This window comes from Bombina bombina, chromosome 1 (genome assembly GCF_027579735.1).
Source record: "Bombina bombina isolate aBomBom1 chromosome 1, aBomBom1.pri, whole genome shotgun sequence".
In the NCBI taxonomy this organism is placed as follows: Eukaryota; Metazoa; Chordata; class Amphibia; order Anura; family Bombinatoridae; genus Bombina; species Bombina bombina.
The window spans coordinates 1,386,017,615-1,386,034,386 of record NC_069499.1 but is presented as its reverse complement, the minus strand read 5'-3'; the positions used below and the strand labels follow the sequence as shown (position 1 = coordinate 1,386,034,386).

At 37.9% G+C, this 16,772-nt stretch overlaps 1 protein-coding gene across 1 annotated transcript in view; it reads right to left on the bottom strand.

Moving 5' to 3' along the window:
- The window catches only part of ITGA10 (integrin subunit alpha 10), a 203,538-nt gene that overhangs the window by 108,860 nt on the left and 77,906 nt on the right, over positions 1-16,772 (bottom strand). Inside the window, 1 exon segment of the mRNA XM_053704493.1 lies at positions 10,534-10,648. Within this exon segment, the coding sequence (XP_053560468.1) occupies positions 10,534-10,648 (115 nt within the window).

Genomic DNA, 16,772 nt, shown 5'->3' with positions numbered 1-16,772 from the left:
CATGGCCTCTTCTAAAGAGAGAGTCATTCATTTGTTTTCAGACGGACAATGTCACAACCGTGGCATATGTCAATCATCAAGGAGGGACTCACAGTCCTCTGGCTATGAAAGAAGTATCTCGAATACTGGTATGGGCGGAATCCAGCTCCTGTCTAATTTCTGCGGTTCATATCCCAGGTATAGACAATTGGGAAGCGGATTATCTCAGTCGCCAAACGTTACATCCGGGTGAATGGTCTCTTCACCCAGAGGTATTTCTTCAGATTGTTCAAATGTGGGGACTTCCAGAAATAGATCTGATGGCTTCTCATCTAAACAAGAAGCTTCCCAGGTATCTGTCCAGATCCAGGGATCCTCAAGCGGAGGCAGTGGATGCATTGTCACTTCCTTGAAGTATCATCCTGCCTATATTTTTCCGCCTCTAGTTCTTCTAACAAGAGTGATTTCCAAGATTCTAAAGGAGTGCTCGTTTGTTCTGCTGGTGGCTCCAGCATGGCCTCACAGGTTTTGGTATGCGGATCTTGTCCGGATGGCCACCTGCCAACCGTGGACTCTTCCGTTAAGACCAGACCTTCTATCGCAAGGTCCTTTTTTTCCATCAGGATCTCAAATCCTTAAATTTGAAGGTATGGAGATTGAACGCTTGATTCTCAGTCATAGAGGTTTCTCTGACTCTGTGATTAATACTATGTTACAGGCTCGTAAATCTGTATCTAGGAAGATATATTATCGAGTCTGGAAGATTTACATTTCTTGGTGTTTTTCTCATCATTTTTCTTGGCATTCTTTTAGAATTCCTAGAATTTTACAGTTTCTTCAGGATGGTTTGGATAAAGGTTTGTCTGCAAGTTCCTTGAAAGGACAAATCTCTGCTCTTTCTGTTCTTTTTCACAGAAAGATTGCTAGTCTTCCTGATATTCATTGTTTTGTACAAGCTTTGGTTCGTATAAAACCTGTTATTAAGTCAATTTCTCCTCCTTGGAGTTTGAATTTGGTTCTGGGGGCTCTTCAAGCTCCTCCGTTTGAACCTATGCATTCGCTGGACATTAAATTACTTTCTTGGAAAGTTTTGTTTCTTTTGGCCATCTCTTCTGCTAGAAGAGTTTCTGAATTATCTGCTCTTTCTTGTGAGTCTCCTTTTCTGATTTTTCATCAGGATAAGGCGGTGTTGCGAACTTCTTTTAAATTTTTACCTAAGGTTGTGAATTCTAACAACATTAGTAGAGAAATTGTGGTTCCTTCATTGTGTCCTAATCCTAAGAATTCTAAGGAAAAGTCGTTGCATTTTTTGGATGTAGTTAGAGCTTTGAAATATTATGTTGAAGCTACTAAGGATTTCCGAAAGACTTCTAGTCTATTTGTTATCTTTTCCGGTTCTAGGAAAGGTCAGAAGGCTTCTGCCATTTCTTTGGCATCTTGGTTAAAATCTTTGATTCATCATGCTTATGTCGAGTCGGGTAAAACTCCGCCTCAAAGGATTACAGCTCATTCTACTAGGTCAGTTTCTACTTCCTGGGCGTTTAGGAATGAAGCTTCGGTTGATCAGATTTGCAAAGCAGCCACTTGGTCTTCTTTGCATACTTTTACTAAATTCTACCATTTTGATGTGTTTTCTTCTTCTGAAGCAGTTTTTGGTAGAAAAGTACTTCAGGCAGCTGTTTCAGTTTGATTCTTCTGCTTATAATTTCAGTTTTTTTCATTATAAGATTTAAACTTTGTTTTGGGTGTGGATTTTTTTCAGCGGAATTGGCTGTCTTTATTTTATCCCTCCCTCTCTAGTGACTCTTGCGTGGAAGATCCACATCTTAGGTAGTCATTATCCCATACGTCACTAGCTCATGGACTCTTGCTAATACATGAAAGAAAACATAATTTATGTAAGAACTTACCTGATAAATTCATTTCTTTCATATTAGCAAGAGTCCATGAGGCCCACCCTTTTTTTGTGGTGGTTATGATTTTTTTGTATAAAGCACAATTATTCCAATTCCTTATTTTTTATGCTTTCGCACTTTTTTCTTATCACCCCACTTCTTGGCTATACGTTAAACTGATTTGTGGGTGTGGTGAGGGGTGTATTTATAGGCATTTTGAGGTTTGGGAAAATTTGCCCCTCCTGGTAGGAATGTATATCCCATACGTCACTAGCTCATGGACTCTTGCTAATATGAAAGAAATGAATTTATCAGGTAAGTTCTTACATAAATTATGTTTTTAAACTAACTAAATAAAATTATTATAATTATTAAACTAAAATTAAACTAACTACCAATTAAATAAAACTAAACTACCAAAAAAAATCCTAACACTACTCTTATATAATTAGAGTAATAATACAAAAAATATCTATTTACAAAAAAAAACAACTTACTAAATTACAAAAAAAACAAACACTAAATTATGAAAAATAACAAACAAATTATCAAAAATAAAAAAGAATTACACCTAATCTAATAGCCCCCACAACGAAATATACTAAAATAAACTATTAACTCCTAAACTGAAAGCCCCCACAATGAAATAAACTAATTTAAACTAGTAACCCCTAAACCTAACGCCCCCCTAACTTTATATTAAAATTACAATTTCCCTAGCTTAAATTAAATTAAAACTTACCTGTCAAATTAAATATAATAATTTTAAACTAACTAAATAAAATTATTATAATTATTAAACTAAAATTAAACTAACTACCAATTAAATAAAACTAAACTACCAAAAAAAATCCTAAAACTACTCTTATATAATTAGAGTGATAATACAAAAAATATCTATTTACAAAAAAAACAACTTGCTAAATTACAAAAAAAACAAACACTAAATTATGAAAAATAACAAATTATCAAAAATAAAAAAGAATTACACCTAATCTAATAGCCCTAATTCGAATTAGCCAATTGAATGAGAGCTGCTTAAATCCTATTGGCTGATTTGAACAGCCAATAGGATTTTAGCAGCCCTAATTCCTATTGGCTGATTCAAATTTTTTAGCCAATAGGAATGTAAGGGACGCCATCTTGAATTGCATCCCTTGCATTAGAGATTCAGTGTACGGCGGAGACCGTATAAAGAGGATGCTCCGCGCCGGATGTCTTCAGGATGGACCCGCTCCACGCCTCCGGGATCAAGATAGAAGATGCCACCTGGATAAAGATTGAAGAGGCCACCTGGATGAAGACTTCTCTCCGCTTGGATCAGGACGTCACCGCCAGGATGAAGATTGAAGAATCTAATTGCAAAAAAAAAACAACTAACTAAATTACAAAAACAAACACTAAATTACAAAAAATAACAAACAAATGATCAAAAATAAAAAATAATTACACATAATCTAATAGCCCTAATTCGAATTAGCCAATAGAATTAGAGCTGCTTAAATCCTATTGGCTGATTTGAACAGCCAATAGTATTTTAGCATCCCTAATTCCTATTGGCTGATTCATATATTAGATTAAGTGTAATTCTTTTTTATTTTTGATAATTTGTTTGTTATTTTTCATAATGTATAGTGTTAGGGGGTGTTTGTAGAGCTGTTTATCTCAAGGCAATGTCCTACAAAAGGCCCTTTTAAGGGCCTCCCAAAAGGCCCTTTTAAGGGCCCCTGGTAGTTTAGGGGGTGGGAGTTTGTATTTTTTTTGGAGTGAAAGAGCTGGTTATCTCAGAGCAATGACCTACAAAAGGCACTTTTAAGGGCCCCCCAAAAGGCCCTTTTAAGGGCCCTTGGTAGTTTATTCTAGAGAAGGTTTTTTATTTTGGGGTGGGTTTATTTTTTAAGGGTATTAGAATAGGATTAATCTTTATTTTTTTGGATAAATGTTTTTTTTGTAATGGTAGTTTTTTTAAATTTTTTGTAATGGTAGCTTTTTTATTTTTTATAATGGTAGGTTTTAGTGTAAGGCAGCTTAGGTTTTATTTCACAGGTAAGTTGGATTTATTTTAACTAGGTAGTTAGTAAATAGTTAATAATTATTTACTAACTAGTCTATCTAGTTAAAATAAATACAAACTTACCTGTGAAATAAAAATAAAACCTAAGATAGCTACAATATAACTATTAGTTATATTGTAGCTAGCTTAGGTTTTATTTCACAGCTAAGTACAGGTGGTCCTCGGTTTACAACGGTTCAATTTGCACCGTTTCAGAATAACAACCTTTTTTCAGTCATGTGACTGTTATTGAAAAGCATTGAGAAGCAGTGCATTGATTAAAAAAGCCAGTAGGTGGAGCTGTCCGCTTGTGTTGCAGCAAAGATATGCAAGCCAAGCAAGCTGAAATTAATCAGTTTAACCAGACCTGAGTTATCGAGCAGATTTCAAAGGAACAAGATCTTCCTGTCTATAAATCAGTCCAGATTGGAATGCATAGAAAGAACTGTTTGCAAAAAATGCAAGTAAAGTCTGTGTTGTGGGATTATTTTATTAGGTTTATAATGGTGTTTAGCAAATATTTTTGTTCAATTATATATTCTGTGTTGTGTGATTATTTCATTAGGTTTATAATGCTGTTTAGCATGTAAAGTCTTCATTTCAAAGCTTTAAAAATAATGTATTAAGTGTTACTTATGACAATTTTGAGAGGGGCCTGGAACCTAACTCCCTCACTTCCCATTGACTTACATTATAAACTGGGTTTCAATTTACAACTGTTTCGATTTTCAACCATTCCTTCTGGAACCTAACCCCGGCGTAAACTGAGGGCTACTTGTATTTAGTTTTAAATAGGTATTATTTAGTTAATAATTATAATTTTAATTTAGATCTTATTTAATTATGTTAAAGTTAGGGGGGATTTAGAGATAGGTTTAGGGTTAGGTTTAGGGGTTAATATAGTTTAATTTAGCTTGTTGCGATTTGGGGGGGCTGGTGGTTTACGGGTTAATAGGTTTATTTAGTTAATAATTGTAAATTTAATTTTGCTATATTTTTATTATGTTAAAGTTAGGCGGTGATAAGGTTAGGTTTAGGGTTAGGGTTACATTAAGGTTAGGTTTAGGGGTTAATATAGTTTAATTTAGCTTGTTGCGATGTGGGGGCTAGCGGTTTAGGGGTTAATAAATGTAGTATAGTATATCAGAAGCGGAAGATTAGGGGTTAATAACTGTAGGCAGGCGTCAGCGATGTTGGGGGCAGCAGATATGGGGTGTTTAGACGTAGGGTTTATGTTAGGGTGTTAGGTTTAAACTGTATTTTTATTTCCCCATAGACATCAATGGGGCTGCGTTATGGAACTTTTGTTTCCGCGATCGCAGGTGTTAGGTTTTTTTTTTTGCCGGCCATTGATGTCTATGGGAAAATCGTGCACGAGCACGTTTCAGCAGCGCTCTGATTGTGTGTGATATGGCGCTCAATGCAACCACATCACACACATACGGCGTATGTTTGAGAACTTGTAATAGCAGCACTATAGGAAATTAAATAACGTAACTTTTGTGGCGTTCGTTAATTTCTCTATAGCGCTCAAATCTCGTAATCTATCTGATTTAAAGAAAAGTGTTCAGAGGGCCCAGCTTTTAAGGAAGATTCAGGATAGAATCAGAAAGCTCCATAGCATAAAACTACAGGCAAATAAAAAAATAGCATAAACAGTTTAAAACTCCAAATAAATAAAGCTCTTAAGGATAAGCAAGCTTGTTTACAATAAACAATATCCTCCAAAGTAGGATTAGGGACAGGATCAAAAAACTCCATTATAAGGAGTAATGTGATATAAAATTATATATCCCCAAAGAGAGAATTCTCTAAGACCTAGATTACAAGTCGCGCATCAAATCCATCGAGGAATCCCCGCGTGTTATTTGGCTTTAAAGCAATTTGCATGTCCCCGGCATTACAAGTTTCAAACTAACTTTCTTTTCGCATTCGTTATTCTGTGCTAACCCACATACCGCACACAAACCAAGTTCCGACTTGGCATGCACGTGCACTTAAATTTTGGAAAAAAATCTAACATCTGTGATTGCGAAATCGCCTTCGCATTTTCATATTCCCATTGAAGTCTATGGAGAAAAAGAAAGTGGACAAAAAAAACTAACACCCTAACATAAGCCCCTAGTTTAAGAACCCCTAAACCGCCATCCCCCAACATCGCAACTACTAAATAAAGCTTATAACCCCTAAACCACCACCCCCCACAACACAACTACCTAAATAAAGCTATTAACCCCTAAACTGCCATCCCCCACAACGTGTTTTTTTTTTAGTTTAAGCTTAGGTTTTAATTTTGTTTTACAGGCAAGTTTTTATTTATTTTAAGGTAGTTAATATAATTTAACTTTAATTTAGGTGTATTTTAATTTTGATAAAGTTAGAGGGTGTTAGGTTTAGGGGTTAAAAGCTTTATTTAGGTAGTTGCGTTGTAGGGGTGGTGGTTTAGGGGTTAATAGCTTTATTAGTTTTGATAAGGGGGATGACGGTTTAGTGGTTAATAGGTTTATTTAGTGTTTGTGATTCAGGGGGGTGGCGGTTTCGGGGTTACTAGTGTAGTTTATGGGTGTAGGTGTACTTTGTAACATATTTTTGATGTGTTTTGTGAAACTTTTTTGTTTTGCAAAACACATAACTAACTATAGGTCTTTCAATGCGGATTGGAATGTTGCGGTAAAGGCCATAACGCTTGCGGGAAAGCCATACGGGGGAGGGGGGGCGGTATCGATATTAATAGCTTTATTTATTAGTTGCGATGCGGGCAGACAGCATAGCTATTTAACTAATTTTACTTATTTTTTTAAAATTATTTTAAAATACTTGCCAGCAATTTTTTAACAATATTTTTATGCAAACTATTTTTACTTAAAGGGACAGTCAAGTCCAAAAAAAACTTTTATGATTTATATAGGGCATGTCATTTTAAACAACTTCCCAATTTACTTTTATCACCAATTTTGCTTTGTTCTCTTGGTATTCATAGTTGAAAGCTAAAATTAGGAGGTTTCATATGCTAATTTATTAGACTTTGAAGACTGCCTCTAATCTAAATGCATTTTGACCACTAGAGGGCTTTAGTTCATGTGTTTCATATAGATAACATTGAGCTCATGCACGGGAAGTGACCTAGGAGTGAGCACTGATTGGCTAAAATGCAAGTCTGTCAAAAGAACTGAAATAAGGGGGCAGTCAGCAGAAGCTTAGATACAAGGTAATTACAGAGGTAAAACATATATTATTATAACTGTGTTGGTTATGCAAAACTGGGGAATGGGTAATAAAGGGATTATCTATCTTTTTAAAAAACAAAAATTCTGGTGTTGACTGTCCCTTTAATTAGTCCTTTTAGGATATGCACAGATCTCAAAATGATTTATGGCACTTTAAGCATAAAACTACAAAAAGTAGTTAAGCATAAATAATGAAATCCCATAATAAAGTACATTTGGAAGCAAGAATAGTATTAAATTGGTCCAAATACATCAGAACATAAAAACAAGTATCACATAAATATGCTGGGGGGGGAGGGGTATCGCAGCTTGCTTATAATAACACATTTAACATTGGTAGAAAAAGTGTTCAAATACCTTAGCTTCTAAAGTAGGACAGAATCAGAAGTTTCCATAATTAAAGTATGATAAAACGAGTGCACATCAGGGGAACAATTATAAAATAAAAACATGCCCCCCTATAAAATCTATAAGCAAATACTTAAAATAAGCTCTTCAAATAAATAAGGGGGATATATTAATGATCTGTCCCAAGGGCATTTATAAACATATATTTCCTTGTCCAAACATAAGGTTAAAGGGACAGTCAGCACCAGAATTTTTGTTATTTTAAAAGATAGATAATCCCTTAATTACCCATTCCCCAGTTTTGCATAAACAAAACAGTTATAATAATATATGTTTTACCTCTGTGATTACCTTGTATCTAAGCTTCTACAGACTGCCCCTTATTTCAGTTCTTTTGACAGACTTGCATTTTAGCCAATCAGTGCTCACTCCTTGGTAAATTCACATGCATGAGCTCAATATTATCTATATGAAACACATGAACTAATGCCCTCTAGTGGTGAAAAACTGTCAAAATGCTTTTAGATTCGAGGCGGCCTTCAAGGTCTAAGAAATTAGCATAAGTAAATTGGAAAGTTGTTTAAAATTACATGCCCTATTTAAACCATGAAAGTTTTTTTTGGACTTGACTGTCCCTTTAATAGAGTGTTTGAAAAAATAAACAGTACTTACCAACAACACTCTCCTGCTAGAAACACTAACAGGAAACCAGTTCAGTACTGAAAACATATCAGCAGAGGACATAATATAGGAGTAATCTGTAGACCCAGCAGAAAGAGGCAAAAGTCCCTGCAACATATGTGGGAGATCAGTAACTAAAATTCTCATGGGAAAGAAAAAATGAACCACAACCTGTACTGCTTATATTCCCTCTGACAATCACTGTAGTTCTGTGGAAAAATGGGCTTCAAATCACACTGAGAACCAACCTCAATGAAGAAATCATCTGCACATCTTCACTCTTCACCTTCCTCCAGTGAAGGCAAAGATAAGACTAAGGGCTTGATTTGTCAAAGCCCTACGGCTGCAAGTTCTCACAAGAACTTGCTCGCCATAATTTAACAAGCAGCGGTCACCAGACCGCCGCTTCCCTAACCTCTTCGCCACCTATAAGGTGGGGAAATTCAATTTCCTTGGTCTAGTCCAACCGAGGAGATTGACAGCTCCTGCCCGCGTGTGATTGGCTGTGCGCGGGCAGGGGGCGGGATTGCACGCAAACGCAAAATTGCGCTTGTGTGCAATGATGATTACCTGTGGGTAATTTTGCCCCGCCACAGGTGAGCTGAGGCGTACAGGGACACGTATACGCGCCCCTGTCTGCTTCAGCTTTGCTAAATCTAGCCCTTACTACCATAGAGGTGGGAGGGTTTTTTGGAATCATTGTTTTGGGATTCTTTGCCTCCTCCTAGTGGCAGGGAAAGTATATTCCCAGGAGTAATGGATCGTGGACTCTTACCTCAAATTTATAAATGAAAATTGTTAACTTTTTCACAAACTGAGTTTCCTTGGTCTAGTCCAACCGAGGAGATTGACAGATCCTGCCCGCGTGTGATTGGCTGTGCGCGGGCAGGGGGCGGGATTGCACGCAAACGCAAAATTGCGCTTGTGTGCAATGATGATTACCTGTGGGTAATTTTGCCCCGCCACAGGTGAGCTGAGGCGTACAGGGACACGTATACGCGCCCCTGTCTGCTTCAGCTTTGCTAAATCTAGCCCTTACTACCATAGAGGTGGGAGGGTTTTTTGGAATCATTGTTTTGGGATTCTTTGCCTCCTCCTAGTGGCAGGGAAAGTATATTCCCAGGAGTAATGGATCGTGGACTCTTACCTCAAATTTATAAATGAAAATTGTTAACTTTTTCACAAACTGAGTTTCTCACTGAAATTATATACATACAACTTCTGCAGTCATATGACACATGATTGTAAAAGCTTCTTTGAGATCTCCTTTGTGCAGAAATAGCAGACATGTATGGCTTTGCCAATGGTTTTTGGTAATTAAAAGGCCACTAATTGCAGCTGTGCATTGCACTTCTAAAATTATCAGCAGTAAATGGGTTAATCAGTTAGCTGTTAAGCGTAATATTTGCTGTGTTGCAGAGATTTTTCTCCCACCTGACAACTCCCACCCCTGCTCCCTACCTGATACTTCCCAAACAGCTCTGTTCCCTACCCCATCCACTGGTTAGCACCATCTTAGGTACTGGCAACCAGTCTGCCAGTATGCAGTTTAGAGCTTTTTTGTTTAATATTTAAGTAGTTATTTATTTTTATTGTCTGTAGTGTAGGGTTCCTTCCTCATTCTCCCACCTCCCTGATCACCCCCCAAACAGCTCTCTAACCCTCCTCTTCCCACTGTTTCCCGCCATCTTTGCATAGTTGCCAGTAACAAATGAGTGCATTTTTATTTATATATTTAATTTTTTATTTATATATTATATTTTGTTCTGTAGTGATCCCCTCCACCTCCCCACTAAGGAATATTTTTTTTCTGTAGCCTAGGGACCCATCCCTGCCTCTCCCTTCAAAATCAATTTTCCGTAGCATAGTAACCTGCCCCTCCTGCGCTGGGCCACCTATAGAAATCCTGCCTTCCCTCCCACACCTCCCACTGGCAGCAACATATGATCCTTACAGAGAGTGACACAGACAGTGTCCCTGTGTAAAATGATCAGGCAATCTGGCTTCATATGGTAAGGCGGCACAATCAGTGTTCCCTTACCATATGAAGGCAGATGCCCGCACCCCACAAAAAGCAAATCTCTGTTGTCACAAAAAGGTCTGATGTAGATCTACATTATACAGTACTCTGGAACTTGCACCGCATGCCATAGATCTATGTCAGATTGGGCAAGGGGATAATCTATTCTTGGAATGTAGCTGAACTAGCACTAATGGAGATACTCTACAGAATATTAAAATCACACTTTTTGGCTCTCAATATCCCAGTCTAACATGGCTGCTGCCCCCCACTCTGTTATATTTTATTGGCATCAACTCTGACATTTCATCTTTGCTTTATGTTACTCACTTTGGGCAGTTGGTGCGATAGTCCTGGTTGGTTGGAAGTTTCTATCAACGCTTGTGCAAATTCCAGTGCTGAACATGGAAGAGCCACACTCCTGGGACCAGAGAGGGGCACAAGCCTAGAGAAAGCACAGAGGAGAAATATCCATGTCAGAATGATTGTTTACATGAATGATACTGGTAAAGTGTCAAAGCTTGTGTACCCAGTAACCCTCTAATCCATAAAAGTCTAGTTTACACCATCAATTATATTTATTACATGCCAAAGACAGAACTCATATTGCCAGTTCTTCCACCACTGAAGCTTGCTATTCTAGCCACATCATGCTATTTTATATTCATAGGATAAAATTAATACTTATAATATGTACTTTAAACACCTCTTTATTTTGTGTTAAAAATGTGCTTTGTCCAACACTCCCTGGAGAGACCAAAAATCTAATTCTATAACCTGCAAATTCTTTAAATCAAAATGCTGGTTTCAGCAGTTTGAAAACCTAGGTTACAGAGTTTGCTTTTGGGCCTGACTAGGGAGTGTGGGACAAAGTACAATTTTTATATAAAAGCAAGAGTTTTTTAATATCCAATTAAATACAAATCATTGACCCATAGAGCTTATATTCAGATTCAAGTGTCTTCTCATTCATACACTTCTACACATGCCTAACACTGCTCACTCTATGCACAGCCCTCTCAACATCTCAATTAAACAAAGGAAAAATGCCTGCACTAGAGCAAGAAAAACATTGATCTATCATCAAGGAAACCAGACTCAGAAGCAGGAGTGTAACTAGTCTTCACTGGGCCCCTAGGACAAAGGTTGTGGAGGGGCCCCCATTTCAATAAAACCCTTTCTGGTTGTTCACAATAAGCAGAAACTGAGCGAGCAGTCAAATAGAATAAAGAGTATCTGATTCTCTGTGACTGAGACATTTCCTCCCAGTTTGGTTAGTCTGCACCTGAAGATATGCAATTGTGCAGCAACACTGAGGGTCACCATCTTGGCAACCTTGTCAATATATTGTAAGGCAAATCATGACACCATCCCTAAAACTGTGAGCCCTGTTTTGCAGATGGGCACACAAAGTGGCCAGACATGATGCAGGTGGACCCTTGGCCTCTCCAGGCCCCTGTGTAGAGAAGATACCAGTGATTGCAGGGACACTGGTGAGATGTGTGCCCAATATCAATTGAGACCTCTGAGACTTCTGTAGTTCCACCACTGCTCAGAAGATCCTGAAAGTTTCAGATATATAAATAACTATTTTTTCACATAAAAGCCATAGAAAATGAACTTCCCATCCAGCTGGAAGAACATCTTGTAAATAATGTGATTTTAGACCTAAGTATAGCACAGCGACAGCACTTGTACAAGAGGGGAACTATGTGACCCAGATCATTTTATACTTTTTTTTTTTTTTTTTTGTTTTTTTTTTAAATATTTTTTATTGAGGTGATAATCAGAATCCAAAAATATACATATCAGACAATCAACAATCTATTACAGCATCAAGCGAACTAACAACAGAATGAAAGACTGATTAGTGATCTTTACAAAGCAGACTGATACGAATGTACAATCATAAGCACCTCATTTTGTTTTTTACAGTTTCACAGTGTCCTTGATAGGTTACAGATCCAACCAGGGGACCAAGATCTTTGCGGTAGGAAACAGGGCACTTTATGTATACTAACAGACATATATGAAAACAATTATTGTATAACAAGAAAGTAAAACACAAAGGTTACAGTTCACTATGGAATAACACACCATCACAATTCTATAAATTTAGGGCCTGAGGAGTCTTTTAATGTAGATACTAGAAAAAGCTTTAATCCGGGCTCTCCAGGCTGGGCAAAGACTACAAAAACTCTGCCAAAGAGTAATGCAGAGGAGAGATTACTCGCCCTTTACCGCATTAAAAAAAAAAGGGGGGGGGGGTGGAGATTAGACTAGTGCTATATTCCCTCTCAATTTCTGACCTGTTCAGTAAACAGTCACCTAGGTTAAAGATGGCAGAGTATGAACATATAAGCGTAGATAAACTATATACCCTAAAGTCTATGTCAACATCTGTACCTATTTGATTGGTTGCTGCAATACTATATAAAGGTTATACCATAACTATTATATTTTGGTAGCACTAGTAAATATAGAGTAACAATATGGCAGCTAAACTCTAGCTAAAGCTATATTCGAAGGTAGGTGCTAAATAAGGCTAACTGATGTATGAGGCAGAGGCCAATACGCAAACCAGCTGATTGAGTAGCATTCAAACTTCAGGAAATATACATAATAGCATCACGTAAATAAAAATCAGGTTTTCTATACTGCTGAGCAAATATATTCCCAGTGAGTCCCAAAAGGAAATAAAAGTACAAAAAGCAAGATTTATAACTTAGACAGATAGCTGCAGAGCCATTCAACATCTTGCCACCGTGAAATGGGTCTCATAAAAGTCTTAACATGGCGCAAAACAAAATAACAGGGAACTATAAGTTATGAGGGAAAATCATAAAATTAGTAAACATGCTTAAGTAGCTGAACAAGTAGAAAGTTCCCTTTGAGATCTGCACGCTGTAGAAATATAAAGAAGTTTCGGTTCCCAAGAACACACATTATCAGAGTTTAGTCTGCATGGGTGTAGATCCTTCAATGTCAGCTGCTATAAGGTTAGTTAGTAGGGGCATGTGAGGTGGGCAAGATAGATTTGTAAACCGGGGCATCCGTAAACCATTACTACATTAAAGTCATCACCCAACTCCGGTTCTTGTGCTGGCAGCAAGGAGCCGAATGCCTGCAAATTGCAGGATCATCTTGTAGGAGGAGGTGACCATAATTGAGTTAACCATACCAGTGTTGTTAACAGGGGTCAATACCCCGCTGACCAGCCGGGCCCATGAGCTGTAAGGTGTTCCGGGACCTCCCGTATCTCCGTTCCGTAGATGATGCTTCTCAGGGAGACCGGGTGTGGCGTGGAAATCTCCTTCTTGTGATTGCACTACACCGAGGTTCACGCTAGCATCAGTCTCAATCTCTCCATCGACCAGCGCAGGCCGCTCCTTTATGAATCCGGCCTCAATCCTGGTCAGCAAGCCATCGAACCTCTCAAGGATCCGCTGCTCATACTCCGCAAATAGAGACCATACTGTGGCGCAGATGTTTTCTTCCATAATAAACAGAAATGGCGGTCCGCTGCTTCCCCAGGCGTAATAATCAAAGATAGCCACCTTACTAGCTCCAATCAGGCAAATAATAGGAGCCCCTACTGTTCACAATAATAATTTGATCATCAGCTGGTAGTATTTTAGGGGAAAAATCGGAAAACTGTGGTATAATATAAAATAAAGTCAGGAGCCTCTTTGATATGCGTCTTGCTGCGCTTGCTGCTGGCTCCGCCCCCCCTTTATACTTGTTTTTATATCATTGCCACCTTAGTCTAGATCACAACCAATACTCAACAGTTCCCTTGAAGCAATTACACTTTTAGATACATTTAGTAAATAATATTTCTCATCTATATCACCTTGTGGTGTGATTATAAGAAATAGTTCTCTCATATGCCACAAATTGAAGGAAACAGACCATCCATGCTGAAGCTACTATGAATGATTCTCAGAACATCATACCTGCTACACACACATCTCTGGAACTGATTACGACTCTCAGCACAATAACTAGCCAAGGCCACCCCTTTTTGTCCTTCCCTCTGTCTCTCTATTTCATTTGTATGCCATTTGTTTTGCGTCTATACACTGTACAAGTTCCAGTTCCAGCGTCTCCATGACTGGTGCTCATAGGATCAATGTAAGGCTGTTTCTATAGGACACAGGAAATATTACCTGCTTTGTTATGGTGGTCATGAGCTGCTTTGCTTGGCTTTAGTATCTTAGCAAATCTCAGTGCTCATTCAGCAAACCACAAATATGTGTCTGCCCCATCACACACATATATAAAAACATCACTGTAACGGTGTAACCCATAATGTACCAGCAACAAAGAGCAATATTCTAGCCATAAAATGCCTGCTCACATATATGTCAAGAAGGAAAAGCAAAGAACACTGAGAATTGTATAACAGACATACTAATATATAATAAACAGATGTTTGCTGCTTCTCGTTAATTAGATTACTTACACCCATAAATACCTAAATTAAGAACCGAAACAAAAAGATGATTCATGTGTCTGAGATGTAGTTTAAGACTTTTTATCCAAGTAAACCATCTAGTCTCTCTCAGACTAGGTAGCCTGCCCCTTATGTCAGAGGCACTAGCCAACATTTTATAGCATACATTTGTATCCTCAGATTAGCACTATATAGCCACAACATACTCACCTTATGGGGCAAGTATAGTAAGGCCTCTCTTTGATAGAACTTTTTAAAAAAAATAAAAAATACTTATTTAGCATTTTTCTAAAGCTATTCAAGTACCTTTTAATAAGGCTAATAGAATTTTAGAAACAAACATGCAATTATGTTCCTTTAAAGGGACACTAAACGCAATGTTTTTCTTTAATGATTCAGATAGAGCATGCAATTTTAAGCAACTTTATAATTTACTCTTATTATCAATTTCTCTTTGTTCTGTTGCTATCTTTATTTAAAAAGCAGGAATGTGATGTATAGGAGCCGGCCTATTTTTGGTTGAGAACCTGGGTTATGCTTGCTTATTGGTGGGTAAATGTCACCCTCCAATAAGCAAGCGCTGTCCATGGTGCTAAACCTAAAATGGGCTGGCTGCTAAGATTTTTATTAATGATTTTCAAATAAAGATAGCAAGAGAATGAAGAAAAATTGATAATAGGAGTAAATTAGAAAGTTGCTTAAAGTTGCATGCTCTATCTGAATCATGAAAGAAAAAATTAGGGTTTAGTGTTCCTTTAAGTTTATTCTGTACTGAAGTCATAGCCCTAAGCAAGAATAGGTAAGATGGACAATATGTTTAAAAAAAAACTACCTTTTGACTCGCAACTAATTAATTTATGTTAATTTTGGGGGACGTCATATCCATCACATACTGAAGAAAGGTCCTTCTTATAATAACCACTCAAGTATAAAGTGGTGTATATAAAAACAAATATTTGCCAACTACCTCCCATGAAGCATTTCATTTTACTGCTCCTTTTTGACAATATTTATAGACTACTCAGGGATGTTTGTCAATCTTGCTGTTCATCAAGGTTTGCAGAATCTCTAAAGTAAACTTCACATGTTTTAAAATCAGGTCCGAATTCTAAGAAATATTTTAGATGGACTTTAATTGATCTCTTCTAATAAAGATGCGCTGTAACTTAATTTTTAATCTAGCCGTGCAATTCTAATACACCACGTTCCGGCCGCCCACTTCAAATCTCATACACCTAGATTTAGAGTTTTGCGTTGGAAGGGGTGCGTTAGCTACGCATGCTTTTTTTCCCCCGCACCTTTTAAATACCGCTGGTATTTAGAGTTCACAGAATGGCTACGTTAGGCTCCAAAAAGGGAGCGTAGAGCATAATTTACCGCCACTGCAACTCTCAATACCAGCGGTGCTTACGGACGCGGCCAGCTTCAAAAACGTGCTCATGCACGATATCCCCATAGGAAACAATGGGGCAGTTTGAGCTGAAAAAAAACCTAACACCTGCAAAAAAGCAGCCCCATTTCCTAACGCAGCCCCATTGTTTCCTATGGGGAAACACTTCCTAAGTCTGCACCTAACACCCTAACATGAACCCCGAGTCTAAACACCCCTAACCTTACACTTATTAACCCCTAATCTGCCGCCCCCGCTATCGCTGACACCTGCATTTTATTATTAACCCCCCCGCTCCGTACACCGCCGCAACCTACGTTATCTCTATATACCCCTAATCTGCTGCCCCTAACCCCCGCCGACCCCGATATTATATTTAATACCCCCTAATCTGCCCCCCCAACGTCGCCGCTACCTACCTACAATTATTAACCCCTAATCTGCCGACCGGACCTCACCGCTACTATAATAAAGTTATTAACCCCTAATCCGCCTTACTCCCGCCTCAATAACCCTATAATAAATAGTATTAACCCCCTAATCTGCGCTCCCTAACATCGCCGACACCTAACTTCAAGTATTAACCCCTAATCTGCCGACCGGGACCTCACCGCTACTCTAATAAATGTATTAACCCCTAAAGCTAAGTCTAACCCTAACACTAACACCCCCCTAAATTAAATATAATTTTATTCTAACAAAATAAAATAAATCTTATTAAAT